General features: G+C 36.3%; 1 protein-coding gene across 4 annotated transcripts in view; it reads left to right on the top strand.

The window, feature by feature from the left end:
• The window catches only part of LOC150105013 (sushi, von Willebrand factor type A, EGF and pentraxin domain-containing protein 1-like), a 344216-nt gene that overhangs the window by 158031 nt on the left and 163387 nt on the right, over positions 1–22798 (top strand). For all 4 annotated transcript variants that reach the window (XM_090396105.1, XM_090396104.1, XM_090396106.1 and 1 more), the window contains 3 exons: positions 2817–3002; positions 11006–11233; positions 17147–17392. In XM_090396105.1, coding sequence (XP_090252231.1) covers positions 2817–3002; positions 11006–11233; positions 17147–17392 — 660 coding nt within the window. The remainder of the gene's footprint in view (positions 1–2816; positions 3003–11005; positions 11234–17146; positions 17393–22798) is intronic.

Here is a 22798-nt window from a genome sequence, read left to right as displayed (position 1 = left end):
AAAATCTATGCTTGGTTTCAAAGCTTATAAAAACTGTGTTATGATTCTGTTAGGGGGTAATGTGGCTGGATATAAACTGAAACCATTTGTGATATGGCACAGTGAGAATCCACGAGTCAAAAACATTATGAAGCATACCCTTCCAGTTCATTAGCGGAGATATAAGAAGCTGTGGATGACTCAAAAAATGTTTAGGGATTCTTTAATCAACTATAATGCGAGTGAAATGGAAAGCTATTGTGTGAAAGAAAAATGTAGAATTTAAAATTTTATCAATTCTAGATAAACTCTAGGTCATCCATCTTATATTGGTGATCTTCACCAAGTTCAAGGTCATGTTTCTCCCTCCAAGCACTACTTCATTGATCCAATCGATGGATCACGGAGTTCTTGCAGTGTTTAAGGCTTATTATCTACGGAGAACTTTTTCACAAGCCATTTCTGCTACTGAAGAAAACGACCAGACTCTCATGCTATTCTGCAAAGCATTCAGCATTTATCATGCTATTAAAAATATTGCTGTAGTTTGGGACGAAGTGATCTCTCAATGTATGAGTGGCATAGGGAAAAAGACATTAGAAAGGTTTGTGCATGATTTTGGAAGTTTGAAAAAAATGAAGGCCTTTGTTAATTGAGGGAAGAAATAATGGGCCTAGCAAACAATCTCAAAGTGAATGATGACGACATAGTTCAACTCATAGAAATTGCCCCTAAAATGTTGACCAACAAAGAATTGGTCGAACTGGAGGAACAACATGTTGCAGAAGAGGAAGAATGAGAAAAGGAAGAGAGAAAAGAGAAACAAGAAGAAGTAGTTAAACAATTTACAGTTAAGTGTGTCTTTCAGAAATGTTTCCTGCAGTTAACAATGTTCTCAAAATGGTTGAGAACATGGACCCCAATGTTGAACGCTACTTATTAGTAGAAAGGAAAGTACACAATGCATTTGCTTGCTATAAACAAGTTTATGATAAAAAGAAGAAGTGGAATAAGCAAAGCATATTGGACATTTTCATCAAAAAAACAAAGGTTACACAGAAGAGCTGCAGCCTGGTCCTTCACATAGGGAAGGTAATGAAGATGTGATTGCGGAAGAAGATTTGAGTGATTATTCTCCTGTTTTATAGTGGCAGTAATGCACAGTACAGTTTTATAATAAGTTTTATAATCACCAAAATGACAGTATATTTATTACTGTTAAGTCCTAACCCCTATAACTCTGTTGATTTAATGTATTGACTTATGTCCAAACCGACTTGCATCCTGTCGGATAGAACGGAACCCCGACGTAAGTTGAGGGATGACTGTAGTTAACACTTTAAGAACTAGAATGTTCATAAAAGAAAAGCTAATTTTCCGACACAATAATAATAAACAAACTTATCCCATGAGATTGATTGATTAATCATTATTGGAATGGATTCATCTTCTTCTGTCATATTCAGAAGTGTTGAGGGTTCTCTCATCTGTGGTCGAACAATACTAGTTCAATTTTGCAAAGTGTAATTTTAAAATTTGGGAAGCAAAGATGGGTTGCAGAATATACAGTTGGTGGAAATATCTTATTTGAAGGAGATATGAAATCTTGGAGTGATAGTGGTTAAAGACATAAAATTTAGGAGACATAATTGCTAAAATTGTGAGGATGGTGAAATGGATTATGTCAATGATACAAAGGACGGATGCATAGAAATAAGGAAATTATAGTTCCATAGAGCTTTGATCAAGCTGTGTATAGATTTCTGTACATAGAAGAGATATTGGAAAGTATCCAGAAAGACTATGGTTTCCTGTCTCTGGAATGTTGAGCATGAAGAAAGATTGAGGGAATGAAATTCCCTCAATCTTTCTTGAAGAAATCTATTGTGATCTGTTGTGATGAAGAAAGATTGAGGGAATTTCATTCCCTCAATTTTTCTTCATACTCAAGATTCCAGAGACAACAGAACAATGGAGGAAGATGTGGGAGAATAAGTGGCCATCGTGGAAGCTGCATTTTGCATGGAAAGGTGGCAGGTGATTGGAACTTATTATGCTGAGTTGGATACTGTGAGTATCCAACTTCTCCATACTGTGAGTGTAGAGACAGTGAATGCATCTAAGGCACAGTATGATGAGCTATCGTTTGTGACAGTGGAGACCTCCCACTGCATGCTTTTTTGATTTCATGGAGATCTGATAATATATTACAACTATCTCCATAATAGCTGAAGGAAGACCCTAAACATTTCACCAAGCACTAACCAAAATTTACACAATATTTATCATACTTCACTTAGTGCTCTGTCAGTGAATGAGTTCAATCTTATAGATGTGTGTACTATTTAGCCCGATAGTCCAGACATTTCAGGTACATTTTTTTTTCTAGTGCATTTAAACAACCAATATTCTGAAATCCACTTCACAATAGAAAAAAACACTACCAACTGTTCTGTCCTTACTAGATATATATACCCTTTCAAGTAGTTCATTATCTTTTTCATTTATAGAAAGCCATCTCACTGCAGTAGATCTCCACAAGCATTTGCACCATTCAACCCAACAATGTATTTTAAAAACACTAGCATTCAGAGCATGAATTATCTATTCCACTGACACTGTTTTTACCAATGAACTTGCCTACCTGCACTGTTTATCCCTAATATTTCTCATCCACAAAGATTCCTTTTATCTGCTTGATTACTTATTTAAAAATTTCTTACTTAGTTTATCACCATACTTGCACATTGAACCATTAAATATACTTCGTTATACTGCTGTATGAATGTGGTATGGCTGGTTGTTCTTACAATGATTTTTGACATTTCTTCTTATAGCACACAGTTGTCATTCAATAGAACCACCAAAAAATGGATTTATGAATTGTACTAATGGAACAAGATGGGGAAGCAAATGCTATTTTTCATGTATGCCAGGTTTTCACTTGGTGGGTAACCCTTCAGTTTCTTGTGATGCTAGTGAAAGTAGAATAAATTGGACTTCTTCATTACCCCTGTGTACAGGTAATAAAGTGAGTTTAAAAAATATATTTTTCATATTCTATATTTTATATCTGGAATACTACTCAAAATTAGCCAAAAAAAAAAAATTTAAGTAGCAGTTAATTATTAATTATTAATATACATAAGAATTGAATGATTAATCTTAATTCAATATCAAAAATTCTGTCATTCCTTGATGTAACAGTCTTATTAATATTTTGAGCACATTCTGGGCATTGGCTTATAATGCTTTGATTTATGGAACATACTCATCCTTTTAGTATTTGTTCTAAACTCTGAAGAATATGTGGAAGATATCATATGAGAATGCAGTTCTAGAAACAATTCTAGAATAAAGTGTTCTCTTACCAGATCATAAAAAAAACGATTGATTATCAGACCTCATGGAGTCAGTGCTCCATGAAGGCTGATAATACACATACGTAGCTTGCCTCACAATGTCTTAAATGCATTCACTGTCTCTGCACTCCTTATACTCTCAGGTAATACATTCCAATTGCTACCTGCAACACTCTTCATGAAAAAAATGTACTCCTCACATTCTCCTTATATAGCTTGCACGTATGGCCTTGTATTTTCACAGTCTCCCCCTACAGTAAACTTCCACAGGTAAGTTAGTAATAATCCCTTACCAACTTATGTTTCAATCATATTACTCCTCCTCTCCACTAGTGTAACTAGCATTTCCTTAATCTTTCTTCATACTCAACATTCTAAAGACTAGCAAATATCTTTATCAACCATCCTGGACTCTTTCCAATATCTTTTTTCACCCTTTTGAAAACCAGTTGACTAAATCGGTGCACAGCAATTCAAATGAAGCCTGGTCAAAGCCCTATACTAAGGAACCATTACTTGTTATAGAAGTAAGGAAATTCCACAATTCTATATGTCTGTCCTCCATTGACATAATCTGGTATGTTATTATTATTATTAAGAAAGACATCCAGGGAGTCAGGAACTCATCGAGAGAGGCCACATACTACATGCACCAGCTACTATACTTGTTCTTGAATTCATTCATACTGCTTGCACATACAACATCCAATAGCAATCCATTCCAATCATGCACCATTCTAAGAGACAAAAATCTAGCCCTTATCCCCTTCTTAGCAGTATTCATTCTCAGCTTCCAAGGATGCCCTCTTGTCCTTACTCCACCCTCCATAAAATGAAAAATTCCATCAACTAAAATCCTGTATGACCCTTTCAGAAGTTTGTAAGTCTCAATCTTATCACCTTCTCTTTCTCCTGTTTGTTAGTGTCTGCAGTCTACAAATTCTCAGTCTGTTTTCATAATCAGTATTCCACATCCTGATATCATTTTTAACACACTCTCCTTTGCACTGTATTCTTTATCTTTATCAGAATCACAACAGAATGAGGAGACCATACCTGTGTACAATAGTCCAAGTGTGATCTTATCAAGTCCTTGTAAAGAGGCCAAAATGACATCCTTAACTGTACATGTGAAAGTTCATTTCAGCATTGCAATTATCTTTTGAGTTGTATTCGCAATCTTTGCTACATGGCCCTTCAACTTCCTGTGTACTAACACTCGAAGATCTGGCCTTCTAGCATAATCCCGCCAATATAATACAACACTGGATATCTAATCACATCAAAGTGCATAACTTTATATTTAAATGACATTGAATGGATATCCATTATCCCATGCCCACAATTCCAGCTTATTTAGATCATTCTGTAAGTACTGTATCAGCTGCATTTCTGATTACCTTACCTATCTTTGCATCATCAACAAATATCTATATGTTGCCTGCCAAATCCTTCCCAATGTCATTAATGTAGATTGAATAACAGTGAACCAAGGACTGATCCTTGTGGTATACCACTGGTTACCTTAAATTTGCAGACTCGCATCCCTCGTATATATGTATACTACTTTTTGATATCTGTCAGTCAGCCATCCTATTATCCATGCTAATATTTTATAATCCAAACCCATATTCTCCAATTTATGCAACAGTCTTTCATGCCATATGCTGCCAAAAGCCTTAGCAAAATCCCAAATTATCATGGTGTATCCATTCCCCTTGTCTAGTTCAGTGGTAACATTATTATAGAATGTGAGCAATTTGCTAAAACATGACCTTCCCTTAGTAAACCCATACTGTTCATTGCAAAGTAGAGATTCACTGTCAACCCATTTCTGAATGTGAGCCTTAACCAATTTTTCCAAAATCTTCACCACTGGCGAGATACTGATTGGTCAATAGGTTGATACATCAGTCTTTGCACCATCCTTGTGCAATGGGATTACACACATTCTTTCCACTGCTGCAGAATCTTCAGTGTTCTTAGACTCAAATTATATTGCTTGGTCAAAGGAATAAATCATCTGAACACTCTTTTAGCACCCATGCTGATATCCCATCAGTCGCTATTGCTGAATTCTTATTCAGTTTGTACAACAGGTCTAATACCTGCTCTTCATAGCTGAGTTTCTTCATCCAGTGAAGAGATAGCAATGAACTCAATGTTGCATACACCAGGTTGATAGCTTTTAGCAAAATGGGCACTCATTAGTTGACCACCCTCTTCTGCATCTGTTACTCTCACACCATCTGCATTCTGAAATTATTTTTCATATTCATTCTTTCTTTTACTTGCAGCATATCAATAGAATTCTCGTGGGTTGTCTTTAGCTTGCAGAGCTAGTTTCTTTTCATATTCAGACTTAGCTTTCTGAACAACAGTTGTGACTCTTCTGGCCTGCAGCTCATAATTTGCATAACAGACATCATCCTTATGTACATGGTATTCCTTCCACATCATCCTTCTATTATGAATCTCTTGCTTAATAAGATTACACATCCATTTGACTCCAACCCTATTTATTCTTCGAACTCTTGGGACACATTCTGATATTGCATCATTTAAGTATTTTTTAAATGCTTCCTATGCATTGTCGATATTTTTTCCATCTAGTAACCAATACCATTCTGCTGAACTCATATACTCAGTTGGTCATAATTTCCTGCTTTGCAGTTCAGTATGCAACCTTTTCGGAATGGAACCTTCATAAACTTAGTCATTTCCAAAGTGAATACTAAATAATCACTATCACTAGGTTGATAGCTTTTAGCAAAATGGCTATTGTAAGTGTTTTTCATATTTCATAATGGCTATTGTAAGTGTTTCTCATATTTCATAAGGGCTATTGTAAGTGATTTTCATTCAAATTAAACATTAAACAGAAATCCTAACAGTGGGTACCAAGGAGCTGATTACTTCTTCACAACCTGTAAGTACTTATAGTGCATGAAATAAGCTATACTTATAGTTAAAAATCAGCCATGTGTAAGTTCCCACTATGCCTACCATACAAAAGCCAACGACAAACGAGCACCCTGTGTCTCACCAGTGCAGCTTCATCGATCGCCGACAGACCCACAAAGTGCCACAACTGTAAAATTTATGTTACTAATAAAAAAAAAGGGTATATTGTGAGTTCTGTTACCACCAGCTACATGCTTCTTGTACAAAAATAGATGAATTGACTCTCAAGCTATTTATCGACCTCAACCAGCCCTTTTTCTGTTCGCTGTATCTCCCTTCTGTAAAACAGCTACTAAACTTAGGCAAATGACTTGAAAACCTTGAACATCACATCAATGTTATGAATGAACTTTTTCCTCCAAAATAAGAGCACTGGATGCTAACCTCAAACTAATTGACAATCAGCACTGCAGTGCAAGCTCACCCTTGTCTGTGCACGAACTCCACGACCTAACTTTATCAATGGTACGTAACTCAATGGAAGCTAAAAACAAAAAATTTCAATTTTTTGTTTTTAGCTTTCATTTTTATTTTTAACTTTTAATTAATTAATTAATTTTTAACTGTTATTTTTAACTTTCTGATGGTAAATGGAAAATCACTAAAAAAAGACATCATCAAATTAGCAGAAGAATGCAACATCGATTCTAATATCATCAGGTACCATCGTTTTGGACCCATAAATCAAAGGAAGAACGGAACAAACTTTCCACTCCTCATAAAAGTGACTTGTGACATGCCAACAAACATATCTAAAGTAATAACAATGATCAATAACAAATTCAAAGACACTTGTCCCCAATCACTCATATGTGCTCGACTAGACCTAACATTTGCTCAGAGAGAACAAAGTCATCAACTTCGAAAACAACTAGAAGAAAAATGCCAAAATTGAAAAAACATTGGATCATAAACTACAAACAAGCTAAATTAGTGCAAAAATCAAGTGATGGCACTAGTAGCCACCATCGAGACCAGTATGCAGGCACTGCATAGAAAATGTACAAGACCCTTGCAGTCAAATATATGCCTCACAGAACCTTGCACATCCACTTCACCAACATCTGTGGCCTAAACTCTAATCTTAATAGTGTCCACTACCATCTTTAGTCTACCAAACTGACATACCTTGCCAGAGAGCACCCAACCTAGAATCACCCAACTTTGATCTTCTTTGGTTGAAAATATCCCTTCTCTGCTCAATCAAATTCATTTGCTGTCTTTGTCGTTCCCCTAATGCAACCAACCATTCTGAGCTCTTTAATTTCCTCTCTTTAAAAATTGATTTTCTCCAGCCCCACTTTCCTAACAGCAAAATCATCCTCCTAGGAGATTTTAATGTCCACAACACCAACTGACTTTCCTCCTCCAGTTGTACAGATCTTGCAGGCAGAGATGCTGAAACATTGCCATCACTAACGACCTTACACAGCTTGTTCAGATGCCAACCATAATACCAGATAACCCAAACCACTCTTCAAACACCCTAGATCTCTTCCTCACCATATGACCCTTCCAAATACACAGTGAATGTAGTGGGCCCCTAGATAATTCTGACCACAGTCTAGTGCTCATCTCCTCCCATGCAACAACGCTTACACAGCCACTCATACAAGAGAGGCTATATATTGCACATCGACAGCCCTTTAGTGGCCCAGTTCATTTAGTTTAGTTTGTTCAAGTTCTCTTGCAAAGCCATATCTGCTCTGCTCTGATCCTCGTGTTTCTTTTGCCCTTGATATGATCTACAGAATTGCATATCACCGTTCAAACTTTTCCCAATATCGTTAACACACAAGTTAAACAGCACTGGCCCAAAACAGACCTTTGGATCACACTGGTGACATCCTTAACAGGAAAATCATCAGTGTGCCTCATACAACTTGCTGATACTTATCAGTCAGCCAATCTCCAAACCAACAGCTAAGCTATTATAATGGGACATTGTGCCCTTCAGTTGGAAAAGATCCGTATTCGATTTTCATCATGACAAAAGGAATCTTTATATGGACTTTTTCAATTGAGGGTGAGTTAGCCAATGTCTACTGGAAACTCTGGTTTTTCATCCTTCATACAAACAAATCGGCAATGACAACACATGCAGTTTACAGACAAAAAATACTACTGTTGTTTGGGGTGGGCAGTAGATGGCATTGATGGTAGTCCTGTCATTGTGTAGTTAGAGAATTAAGTAATAGGGGAAGTTGATGAGATATGGGTAGTGGAATAGACTAGAGTACCCTCCCATGATGAGTCTTTGTACTCCTTGAAGGTGTCATGTAATAAATAATAAAAATCTAAATGTACTAATCTATGCATCTGCATTGTCCAGTACACTTTTCACTTTGCTATAAGTTGATTGCAGTGAACCGGTGCTGCTCAAAGAATGCTGCTGTTGTCAATGTCAATACAATTCTGAATCTTGATACTTGCTAACCTCTCCAACATTTTAACCACAACTTCAGACAGATTGGCCTATAATTCAAAGCTTTAGTCTTATTGTTTCCATTATGAAGAGGAATAATTTTGCTCTTTGCAAACTTGGCCCATTACAAGACTTCTGTTAAAGAAGTATGTCAAGGTAGTTAATTCTCTGGAATATACCCTCAAAATAAGGTATATCAAGCTTGATTCTTCATTCTTGATTCTCCTAGTCATTCACCATCAGTCTCTCTTCACCCTTTCCACTGCACCTAAGTTCTGTATGATGTCATATTCATGAGGATGAAATACCTTAATGAATTGCTCATTTATTATCTCAACTATATCCTCAGCAGTGGTTATCACAATTTTTCGCAATCATTATCATCTTTCCATAATAATTTCTTCTGCTGACTGGTACTGATTAGCTAACTGTTGCTTATACTGCACTTTTATTGCTCTTATCAAGCAAGTACCTTTCTCACCTGCTTTTTACTCCTTGTTCATGAAACTATTACCACTCAGTTTGTTCTGCCTCTATAATGTCTTCTTCCAGATTCTAGGTCTAACCTCTTCATTTCATTGATCTGCTTTCCATCTAGTTTTTTATTCTAACTTACAGATATGATATATCTGTAGGTTATCTGCTGAACTTTTCATAATCATTAGTCATAGAGAGAGAGAGAGAGATCCTCATATGGCTGCTCATTATCTAGGCAATTACTTTATGGTTACTCTCACTAGCCGGAGAAAGATTTCACACCTCATCTGATTACCTACCATAACAATGTTTACTGAATAATGGTTGTAAACACACTTTCTCAAATTTTTTTTTGCTCCCTTTGATTTGTAATGGTTTTAATTAAGCTGCCTCAATATCTCACAGCAAGTGAACATAAGGTCAGGTGAACTATGTTAAGAGAACTACTGAGGAAGCTTAATTAAAGCATTACAAATCCTAAACTCTGCAACCACACACCTTCAATCTATCCTCATAGGGAACCTTCTACAGACCCTGTCATGAGCTTGTCATTTGTCTCTGAACAATCTCCACCACCTCCCAATCCCCAAGAAATGTGGGTGACCAAATCTGTGCACAGTGGTCAACATGTGGCTGAATCATAGCCTTATAAAGAGGGATAATAACCTCCCTATCTTTACTTGCAAATGTGTTGTTCGTCATCCCTGAGCTATTTTGCCAACTCTTGCGATATGTCCTCTGAATTTCAAATCTCTATCCACCATCATCCCCTCCCGATCCCTAGCCTCATCAATTTCTTGTAAACTAGAACCATCAATGCTGGCCTGGTTGGCCGAGTGGTTAGAGTATCTGCTCTCCAGCCAAAAGGCTGTGGGTTCGAATCCCACTGTAGGCATGGATGTTTGCGATTGTCTGTGAAAATACTAATAGCGGTGATGGGCGGTAGATGGCATTGGTGTAGTAGCGGTTTGTTGTAGCTGATAGAGACAGAGAGCTGTAGAGCATGTGTCCTCCCTCGATGAGTCTTTGGACTCCCTGGAGGTGTCATGTAATAATAATAATAAAAAATCAAAGGGAGCAAAGGAGAATTTTGAGAAAGTGTGTTTATGGACATTACTCAGTATAAACATTGTTATGGTAGGTAATCATTTTCTAACAACTTATGATTGTTAAAGGACATCTTCTCATTATGATTTAACCTGCTTGTTAATAAATTTTGATAACCAAACTAAGCTTGCAGTAAAATTAGTGTTGTTTAAATTAATGGAATATATTGGCTGTGATCTTTGTGTCAAATGACTTTTGAAATTTAGTTACTAAATCTTCCATTTGTCACTTTCATAATTTCATTACTATGTCTACTGTATTTGTATGAATACAAATGTTCTCTTATAAGTGCCTTTTTTCTTAATTGTGCATATTTTAAAATTTGCAAAATTCTTGTATTTGATTATAAAAATGATTGCCGTCTGTATTAGATGGCAATCATGGGATATTTTCTAACTGAAAAACTAATATTTTCAACCCATAGTGACAAACTGACTCTTCAGAAAGAGTTAATGCATTTAGCCTTTAGTTATGGTTCTGTTAATCACCTCCAACTGAATGTTAATAAATGTAATCTCTAAATTAGAGTAATTGTATGAATAGTTCCTCATTAGTATATATATATTTTTTTCATACAGAAGTAAAACTTGCATTTTACTTCAAATGCTTAATTTTATATTTAAGTATATATTAAAAAAAACGATGAGATACTTTTCTTATTAGTCTTAACTGTGGAATATCTTTTCCTTAGTAAAGAAAAGGCATCTATCTCGAGATACTCATTGCAAAAAGCCAGAAGATATACCAAATGGTTTAGTGCTTTGTGAAGCCAAGGCTGAACATGATCTATACCCTACAGGTACTATATGTCAATATTTCTGCCATCCTGACTACACATTTTTGCATAAACCACCTGATAATGGATTGGTTGTTTGTAAAGGAGGAGTATGGAGCAAGAAACATCATTTAACATGTGCTGGTAAGCTTTTTGTTGGTATTGCAGAATTGATATGAAATATAGATTTGAATATCAAATAGCATACATACATATCACATATGAGGGGAAGTAGAGAATGATTTCAGATATGCAGTAGTGAAAGTGACTATAGCTATTCAGAGTTGCAGTAGTTGTGAACAAAGGCTTATAATGATGTGATTGTGGTTTTGCTATTTTCTGGATCAACAATAATGGTAAAACTCCAACGTAGCATTTTTGTGTTACAGCTATGCATGTGTTAACTAGACACACACACACACACACACACACACACACACACACACATATATATATATATATATATACACTGATTCTGCAGAAAAAATCCCCATTTTGAACCCCACTGAAAAATGTCCTAAACATTTTTTAGGACATTTCTCCAGTGCTTGAATACATAAAAAGTGAAGTTAAATGATCCAAAATTCTTAACATTGAGCATCTTTACTTACAGTTTGTATGACCATGTGACCATGACCATTGTATGGGCTGCAGCAACATAAGTTTATTTTTATTTTATGTTCATTGTGATGCTATTGCATAATTTTTAGGTTGAGTGTTGCTGTGCGATATTTGTGATTCAAATGCAGTGTTTTGTTAAATTTTTTAGACAGTATTTTAAATTCTACATTCCTTATTTAATGTTCTGGAAAAAAATGCAGTGAGAGGGAGATCACTGCATAAGTCAGCATGAATGACAAAATAAATGGCTTGGATTTTTCGAGAATGGTATAGTTCTGAGAGTATAACATGTATGCATGGGGGAGATGTTGTAGATATTGATGTAGAGAGGTTGAATAAGAGAGATGAGTGAGTGAGTGTGGGTATGCAGGAAGTGTGATATGCTGATGGACCACAGAGTATGGAGCATGGCATCACAAGTGAATGGATTTGAAGAAATCGAAGAAAAGAATGGACTTCAAGAAATCAAAGAATGAAGATAAAAACTAGAGTGCAGTTAATTTGGCTGATGGCAAAAATGCATGTGCAACTGTTGGTAAGAAGCAAAAAGTGAATAATAGAAAAATAATTATTCAAGATTTGAAAGCGAGAAATGAAGTGTAAGTGAAATGAAGAGAATTGTAGATGTGCATGGAAAAGTGAAATCAATGATGACTCTATGAAAAAGGTAATGAAAGACTCTTGAGTGGTGTTGTATTGGGGATTCACTTATTATATTTGATATTCGATGATTACTATGATTGAAGCATTGTAAATGAGGAGTAAGTGAGCAAGAGTAGTGGCAGTAGGAGCAAATGACTTGGCAGAAATGAGAAAAATATAAGACTGGATATTAGGTGATTGTTGAGAAGAATAAAAGATAATAGTGTAATAGGAGAGGAAGTCGGTGTGTTACCCTGATGTGATAATGATGAGTTGAGGCAGAGATCATGAATGGCATGTTAGCAGAAATGTGTGAAGAGAAAGGAGTGCAGTTTTTGAAAATGTGTGGGATGAGTGAATTGCATTTGAATAGTTCAGGTGTGAGTAATTTGGAGAGGCTGCTGGTGGAAGAGTGCAGAGAATGGATCTGAGCAAGTAAGAAGCAATGTGGAGGCACAGAAGAGTAAGGATGGAGGAATTGAAGGAGTGTTTATGAATGGAGAATGAGAGGAAAAGGTGTGCAACAGGAAAATGTTGATTCATTTTTAACAGTATAAATGAGAACACAGACTGATAAGAAAATAACTATTCGTTGCTGATATTTTTCTGGTATTCTATCCAGCATCTTTAGAGCACTAAAGCAGTTTGTTACAGTATGAGAAACAACAATTCAGGGACTAGTTTGAACAATTGTAAAATACAATTGTAACATCCTAATTAAACTTTTATCTTTGTGTTGTAACATACAACACAAAAACTAAAGTCCTAATTCGGCACCATCTGTATTGGGAAAACAAAAACAGAGAAAGCAGGTATTAATTAGGTCTTAAGATGACTGTATCCCAAATCTTTTATTATTATTATTATTATTATTATCCAGGCCTCCATGGAGTCAAAAGACTCATCGTGGGAGGTCCTTCCTAAGAAACACAAAGTCTATCAAGACTCATTATGATAGACTTTGTGTTCCTAGGAAACACAAAGTCTATCATACCACTCCTTAAACTCATCGACTGTTCTCACTCTCACCAATCCATCAGGCAATGCATTCCATGGTTCAACCATCCTCCATGAAAAGAAACCACTCCTCATCCTCTTGCTCACAGTTTCCTTTCATAACTTCCAGGGATGACCTCTTGTCATCACTCCTTCCCTCTGTTCAACCAAGCAAAAGAACTCCCCAGTGTGAACCCTGTAACCACCTCTCAACAGTTTAAAAGTCTCAATCATATCACCTCTCCTTCTTCTATTCACCAAACTCTGCAGTTCACATTACCTCAGCCGATCCTCATAACTAACATTGTACAGTCCTGAAACTATCTTTGTTATCTGCCTTTGTACCCTTTCCACAGTTAATTTATCCCCTTCAAATCCTGGGGACCAAATCTGAGAACAATAGTCTAAGTGTGGTCTGATCAGAGTCTTATACAACGGAATGATAACCCTTTTATCTCTGCAGGTCAGTGACAAATTTTTACTGCCATACTTGTTGAGATTTGGAGTATGTTTCAGGGCTTCTGTTGATTCCAAAAACAATCTCTCTGACTTATAAAAACTTCTGTGTAGTACACATTTGAAGACAGGAAAATGGTGGGAGTCAAGATGACAAGGACACTGAGCATAAGAAAGGCTGAAAAGAAATGAATGTGTAAGAAGACAAAGGAATAGGATGGCATTGGATGTGGAGATGGGAGCATTTGGGTTTGGAGAGGGTTCTTGGGATGATGATGAGAGAGGAATGGCTCAGTGAAAGCATGGAGAAGATGTAATAAGTGGCATTAGTAAAACCTATTATAGATCCAGAAATGAACTACTGTTTGTATACTCTTGTTAGAAGTATCAGAAATAAAGGGAACAAAATTGTTACATTGATTGAGTCGGTGGGATGTGTTTGAATGAAGGTGACATCCTGACAGTAATAAAGATTGATGAGTGTGTTTTCATGAAGATAGAAAAGGCAAAAAGGGAGGTGGAGTGCTTATATTTTTTATAATAATCTTGTGATTATAATAAACTTAGAAATCTTTTAATATGTTAAAAAAAATTATTCTTTTAAGTTTTTAAAATGCTTTTTCAAACTCACTAAATGTAATATGTGTTTCTAAATTGTATTCTCTTCTTTTCTCTTAATTTTAGGCAAAAGGCCAGGTCTATACATGATCGTCCTTTTCTAAATCCATTCTGTACTTCTAAAATAAAGTTTTCAGAATATTTGATTAGTTTGTTATTTAAAATTCTGCTATATATTTTATAACAGGCATTTAGTATACTTATGCCTCTATAATTTTTAGGGTCATCTTTACTACTTTTTTTAAAAATAGGGATCACAGTTGCTTTTTTCCATTCTTTTTGGGGGTTACTAGTTGAATAGAACCTTATTCCTATATATTTATATAATTCTGAACCTAACCTATCTTCTCCTGGTGACTTTCTGTTTCTTGTTTCTTTCAGGCTGATTTTTAATCAGCCTGAAAGATCTTTACTCTTCCACAATTAGAAGAATTTAGAAATTCTTCTAATTTCAATTCGGTGTTTAATTTTATGCTTTTTTTTAGTATCTCTACTTAAGTGTTTCAAAATCTTATATGTACATTGGGTCTTATTTTATATAAATCAGTTTTAAATTAGAAAGTATGAAAGATTGTGATAATTAGGATAACCTCCACCCTATTTGCTAACATAGAATGAGTTTTATGACTCTGGTGATAATATTACACGGCTAAGGAATTATCAGTGCCCTTGACCATGTTGTTTAATCTGAGTCTCGGGTCTGGCTTAGTCCCGAAGGCGTGGAAAGAGGGGAAAATAGTTTCACTGCATAAAGGAGGATCCAGGACTATGGTTGCAAATTACCGACCGATCAGCATATCAGGAGTCGTTGTCAATGTCTTGGAGAAAGTAGTCAAGGGAAAAATACAGGAATGGATTGATGAAAATGAGATACTGTACAGAGGACAGCATGGCTTTGTGAAGGGTAGATCATGCCTCAGTAACTTGCTCAAGTTTTATAACAAGGTGATGACTGAACTGGATAAGGGAAATGGGTTTACAGTGATACTGCTGGACCTGGCAAAGGCGTTTGACAGGATACCACATGGAATTCTAATCCGTAAACTACAACATATGGGAATGGATATAGGGTTGGTGAGATGGATAGCTGGGTGGTTGATGGAGAGATATCAAAGAGTAGTTTATTCAGGAGTAGAGTCCAAAAGACGGCCTGTGACTAGTGGTGTGCCACAGGGTTCTGTTCTTGGACCACTGCTGTTTAATCTGTTCATTAACGATATTGGGAAGGGTCTAAGTGGGGCAGTTCATTTGTTCGCTGATGATGCAAAGTTGGGTAGGGCGATAGTGAATGCAGAAGATGTCAAAGTCTTGCAAGATGACTTAGATAGATTGGAGTTCTGGACTAAGGAGAATGGATGTCAATTTAATGTGACAAAATGTAAGGTTATGCATTTCGGAGTGAAAAGATTAGCAGCAGTATACCACATTGGTGGAACTATACTCCAAGAGATTGATGAGGCCAGGGACTTGGGAGTGTTGGTGGATAGGGAAATGAAGTTTAGGGGGCACATTGCGAAAGTAGCTAAATCAGCTCATCAACTCACTTGGTTGTTGAAAAATACCTTGACGAGCAGAGACAAGCAAGTTATTGTACCTCTGTACCGAACCCTGATAAGACCTCATCTCGACTACTGTGCCCAGATTTGGTCACCTCGGTTCCTTCTTGATGGGGAGGAGGTGGAGAGGATCCAGAGGCGAGTGACTAAGATGATAGCAGGTCTATGGAATGAACCATATGAGAACAGGTTGAAGATTTGTGAGTTGCAGAAACTAGTTGATAGGCGGAAAAGGGGAGATATGATTGAGACATTCAAATTGCTAAAAGGATTCTATAGGATTAATTCAGAGGATATTTTTGAGATCAGGACTGGTGGTGGGAGACCTAGGGGACACCCATGGAAGCTGGGCAAGAGCGTGGTTAGCAGGGGTGTTAGAGCTGGGTTCTTTACTTTTAGAGTGGTAAATGAGTGGAATAAGCTGCCAGAGTCTGTTGTGGGTGCTATGACAGTGAACGAGTTCAAGGCAAGGTATGATAGATACTGTGAGAATGTTGAACAGTTGTGTGAACATGATGTTTAGGGCCTCCCTCGATGAGTCTAAGGACTCCCTGGAGTAACCCGTAATAATAATAATAATAATTACATAAATTCGGTAGAAGATTTCGTTCTTTTGAGGCCCTAGGTGCAATTTTGTTATAAGGCCCTTTATGTAAAAGTGTTTTTTTTATATTAAAAAGACAATAAAATCCTTTTATATTAACAAGTTTTTTCTTTATTTATAATTATTTAGTTAATTTGTCTAGTTACTATTACAACTAAACAAATTATATTAGAAAATAAATAAATATAAATGTTCACTAAATTTTTAGAGGCATATTATCATTTTGCTATAGAATTGTCGAGGCCCTAGGTGTGCACCTATTGGGTAATCTGCCACTGCATAAATTTCTGTTTAAGAGCACTCATTAATTTCTATTTTTACTTTACTATTTCTGTTTTACCCTGATTTCATTTTCAGAGAAATATTATTAATTTCTTTTGCAAACTGTAGTCTGTTTAAAACAGACATATATTAAATGATTGTGCATGAATATGATTCCCATCCATTCTACACTTGAATTTAAGTATCAAAAACATATTTGATTGTTAGATTACAATAAACAGGTTTGTACATTTACTATAATCTTGCCATATACACAGATGAATAACTTTTGTGTTTTTATAGCACTTTTTTGCTCAAAACCTGAAGTTCCAGCACATGGCTACTTACAGTGTTTGTCACCATCAGATGATTCCAGTAATTTTAGTGGAAAGCTACCAAAAGATAACAGTATCATCAAATATGGAAAAGGAACTATCTGCAGGTATCAATGTGAACCTGGTTATTCAATCCCAACATCACAGCTGGAGAGAGCTACTGTTGAATGTGTTGTACCCACTTGGAACAGTACAACAATCCCGGACTGTAAGCGTAGGTCTAATCATAAATAAAATTTTTTTTTCATGCAGATTAGTAAATTTTGCAATTTGTTACAGTTGACTGTTCTAATGTTAGTCATGTTACTGTAATTATAACTGTCTTTAGGTAACCACTGAATGTGGGCTGTTCAGCATGTGCATGTGCTCACATATGCATTCTTCTTTTCCTAGTTCTTAGTCGGGTTTACCAAGCTTTTTGAAGATAATCTTCTTTAGCTTGCAGAACTTCTAAGGTTATTTATAAATATCAATTTCTTCAAATTTTTTTTTTGTTTGCGCTCTTCCAGTCCAGGATTCCCATCTCAGCTAATTCATTTTGGATGTTATTCTCCCAATCTTGCCTTGGTCTTCCTCTAGGTTTCTTTCCATCGGGTCTTGAAGGCTTGTTTAGTCATTCTCTCTTCACCCATTCCTTTCACATATCCAAGCCATCTCAATCTGCAAGCTCAGACTTCATCAAATAGAAGTAGAAATCTGTATAGTTCTTGTTTATGTCTTCTTCATTCACCTGTTGTGTTATTGTTATCACTTACAGGTTGAAAGATTTTTCTGAGGATTTTATTTTCATGGATCTGCAAATCTTTTGCATCTTGGCCTGTTAATTTCCTTGTTTCTGTTTCATATAAAACACTAGATCTAATTGTCTTGTATATTTCCATTTCCATTTCCACTCTGCTGGATGGAATTTTGAAGATAATAAATGATATGTATTCTGGCTTGTATTTTTGTGCTAATATTAACTTGAATAAGCAATGTTTCAAGGTTGTCTTTGATGTTATCTTCACTAAAGTACAATAAAATAAGAATAAGATTCATAGTTGTATTTTCTTTCTATAAAAATTGCAATAGCCTATTTTAATGCATTCCTACTTATAACATTAGCAATGATTTTTGTATTTGGGCTTTCAAGGAAAAAAAAATATTAAATCTGAAAGCTGTTATTTATTCCAGCTAGAAAATGAAAACTGCATCTATTTTCTGATATGTGCTCTCAAGGGAGGTATACAGGATACTAGAGTACTACACAATTGAATTTACATTACTAGTCTATTATGAAAAATTTTCCTCCCAAATTAATTTCACTTGTCAACACTCGAATATTGTCAGATATTATATTTCCATCTTAGGGCACTTCTGATGGCATCAATCTATATTTTTGCTTCCTTTGGATCTTTTTCATATAAGAAAAATATCCAGATCTTGTCAAACACCTATTTTGCTAACTTTTCCTCTCCCATTCAATTTAAGTAACTGTACTATCTGAAATTAGCTCTGATCACATGTTCCTGAGCATTAACAATGTCAAGTTCTTTCCTAATATCTTCATTTTTTATATGATTCTGTCATTGATATCATCTATTAACTCTCCTAATTTTTCTCAGAATGTGCATATCCATGGTTTCCAGTTTAGTCCTGTTTTACTTCTTCCATAATTCTCCCATTCATAAGTTAAAATTGTTTTGGGCTAATATCGTATATTGTTTTGGGCATATAAATTCAACTGGCTCTCCCACACACCAGTTTTGCTTAGTCTAGTCTCTGTTTCCATATTTAATTTGCTATATTCATTAAAATTTATGCTAGATAGCTGCAATATTCCATTTATACAATAAGATCTACATTTATTGCTAATCGTTACCCATCAAACTATGCTTTAAACTCATTCAATGTATCTACATTCACCACCATGTCTGGCAATGTATTCCACTCAGTAATCACTCTCCATGCTAAGAACTTACTCCTTATGTCCTGCTCACTCTCCTTATACAGCTTCGAGGCATGTCCCCTTGTTCTACCTCATTCTCCCATTCTATGGAAAATTTCTTCCATATTAATCCTTTACCAACTTAAATGTCTCAATCATATCACCTCTCTTCCTCATTGACAGGCTTTACAAATTGCATTCCCTCAATATGTCATATCCCACATCCCTAAAACTGTTATCACCTTAGTCAATCTTCTCTGGACCCTTTCCAATATATCCTCATCACCATGAAACCCAGGGGGCCAAATCTGTGTACAATAATCCATACTACCAGGTATGATCAAGGCCTTATACAATGGAACCAGAACCGCTTTATTTCTGCCAGTTAAGGTCTTCTGCATCATTGCCATAATCTGATGTGATGTCTTCAAAACTGGTACAATGTGACTTCTGAACTTCATATCCATGTCTACCACCACTCCAAGGTCTCTTATCTCCTCAACTTCCTCCAAAATTTCCTTGCCGAGTGTATACTTTACATCCCATTGTTGCCTACCATATTTCTGAACCTTACACTTTGCAACAATAAATTGATAGTTCCATACTGTTGCCCACTCATACAATCTATTCAAGTATTTCTGTAAGACCACAACATGTGCTTGATTCCTCCTATTATGCAAAACTGTTCTGTCAGAACAGTTTTGCATAATCTGCAAACAGTTCTTATGTGAACTTATGGGAATATAATTCCCATACAAATTAATAAGCTTCATCAGTGAAACAATTTCATCTCCCTTATTTCTGATACTCCTGGCATTTGTAAATAAACACAGCAGTTCACTTTTTTGGTCTATAACCAGTCCTACCCAAACCATTTGTTGATTGTGATTTCCCCACTACGCCTGCCCTTTCCCAATCATCTTTATCACTGTTACCACATATATTCATTCAGTCTTGCCCTCACATCCCGATCTGTTTCATTTTTCTCATTTCTCAACCCCCATTCTTTCCTTTTATGTCAGAGAATGACAGAAAAGGAAAGAATGGGTAGTTGAAAGAACTGAAGAGCAGTAGAATAAGTTGCACAAGACAGAAGTAACTGGAGGAAATGGATCTTGTGCTGCCTCTGTGCCATAGTGCACAAAGAGGATAAGTAATAGAATTTGGATATGTGTATCAGCAAGATAGCTGTTTTGCCTCCAGTTGGAAAATGATCATGCAGTTTTAACTTGGAATGTGGTAAATCATACAAAATTGAATAAAAGAAGTTGAACTGTAAGGTGGGTAATTGACAGACTGAGAAGGCAGTTGGAAGTAGTTCCTTAGCATTACATCTCTTGATCACTTCCCAGCATTGCAAAGCTGAAATATTTTCAGCTTGTTAGGATGTACTTTATCATATGAATATGAAAAGGACATCAATTTTTTTTCAGTAAATGATATAATAAATGATGTAAATGATATAATAAATATTTAAGGATCTGTGGTCGGTCTGGCTATATGAGAAGAACGAAAATGTCGACGTATGTGAGAAGTGTAGGGATAGGCTGGAGCATTTAGGAATGGAAGCTGACATCGGGACCATAGCGGAAGAACTTCGGCGAGAGTTCATGAAAATGAAAAATGACCTTCATCTTCTGCATGAGGAATTGGAAGTGCTCGGTAAGGAGATACTGGAAGTTAAAACTGAGTTTAATGTGTTAAACAGAGAAAATAGGACTATAGAGATTACTTTAGCTGAAGTAACTAGAACAGGATTATGTATGGGTGAGTCTTTGGTGAATAATGAAGTAATAAATTGTATGGGAGTGATTGGGAGTCAAGAAATAAAACCACAAGAGGTCTGGAAGAAACGAGATGTCGTGAAAGTGGGGGGGGGGATAAGTAAAAGAGCGCTGCGTAATGAAACTGTGAGAGTCATGCTGAATAGCATAGAAAATGAGTCCATGAGTGACGTTTGTGTGGACTTGAATGAAGTTAAGAGTGGTAAGATATATGGTGATTCTATGATTAAGGGTATGGAGAGCAGTATGGCTGAGGAGTGCTTGGCTAGTGGGACAATAGAAAGAGTGGCTTTAGCAATAAAGAGAGGGCATGATGCAGACAAGATGATAGTTATGGTGGGTACAAATGACCTTAGTGGTGGTATAAATCGGGTAGCAAAAGATTTAAGAACATTGTTAGATATTGTGAAGAGGAAAAGGTGGGGGGATAGTGTGTGTGCGGCCTCGTTTTGACAATTACGAGTTAAGTAGACGAGCGATGATAATGAATGATATGATTGCAAGAATGTGCAAAAAAAAAAGAGGTCTGGAATTTGTTGATGTCTGGAATGTGTTTGAAGGAAAAAGACAGTTGTATACTAGAGATGGGCTGCATCCGGACATGGAAGGACATAAGCGATTGAAGAAGTTGCTTTTTTCTGAACAAGTTGAAGTAATTGGGCAGGGAAACTAATATTGAAAAGGTTGAGTGTAAGAGAGAGAAACTTTAGCAGTGATTGTATATTTATTGATCCTTATTCACAGAATAAATTGCAGAAGAGAGGGGATAAAAATCGGCATGGGACTACCTGAAATTAGTGACTTGTATATCAGTTCTAAAGCCGGTACAAGAACTAGAGGGAATGTGCAATTTTTGTATACCAATGCAAGAAGCATTCGAAATAAGAGAGAAGAATTTTTGGCATTAGTCAGTGCAATTTCACCAAAAGTTGTAGGCATTAGTGAAACTTGGCTGTCAGCAGAAGATGTGATCACTGGAATTGAATGCGATGGGTACAGTATTTTCAGGGAGGATAGAGAAGATAGAACAGGGGGAGGAGTAACTGTTGATGATAGCTGATGTGTTGCAGCCAAAGAAAGTAGTATCAAGATGATAGACATGTGAACGAGAGTTCATTTGAGGCGGTCTGGTGTGAAATAGTGACCAACGCAACCAAATATACAGTTGGATGCTGCTATAGGCCAGGGGGTACAGGGGGAGATATTGAATTCATGCATCAGCAAATTAGTGCAATGAGTGCAGGTTTAGTGATTATCATGGGGGATTTTAATTATGGTGATATCAATTGGAAGGAGGAAATTTCACGTAATAAAAAGGAAATGGAGTTCATACATCTTCTACGAGATAATTACTTGAAACAGCACATAACTGAAGGGACGTGGTGTGAGAGTGTTGGACCTGGTTATTGGTTCAGAGGATATATGCATAAGTAAGGTGTTCTCGTTACCTCCAATTGGTGAAAGTGATCATGTGGTATTGACTTGGGAGGTTGCAAAATCTGTGGATTTTTCTGTTAAGAAGGGATATATACAGGACCAGGGGGCGTACCGCCCCAGTGTGCAATGTGTGCGATGCACACAGGCACCAGGATAGTAAAGCTGCCAAAGAGGAGGAAATACTTTAAAAAAACGTTTTTTTAAAGTGATTTTTTTATTGGGAGGGGGGGATAGGGGCACCAACTAAAGTTTTGCACACAGGCGTTGGCAGAACATATTGCAGGGGAAAGATGTTAGCAGTGCATGGGATAAAATCAGCGGGTATCTGAGGAAAGCAATATCAAATTGTGTCCTCATGGTCAGGAAGACAAACAAGGTAGGCGTTAGATGGATGAGCAGTAGTATCAAGCTTGATCTGCAAAAAAAGAAAATGTTATGGAGAATGTACAAGGAGAAATGCGATCAGTACACT

Source organism: Typopeltis vanoorti, chromosome 7 (assembly GCF_054136105.1).
Source record: "Typopeltis vanoorti isolate ZY-2024b chromosome 7, IOZ_Tvanoo_1.0, whole genome shotgun sequence".
Lineage (NCBI taxonomy): Eukaryota > Metazoa > Arthropoda > Arachnida > Uropygi > Thelyphonidae > Typopeltis > Typopeltis vanoorti.
The sequence above is the reverse complement of the archived record's forward strand: the minus strand, read 5'-3'. Positions and strand labels throughout refer to the sequence as shown.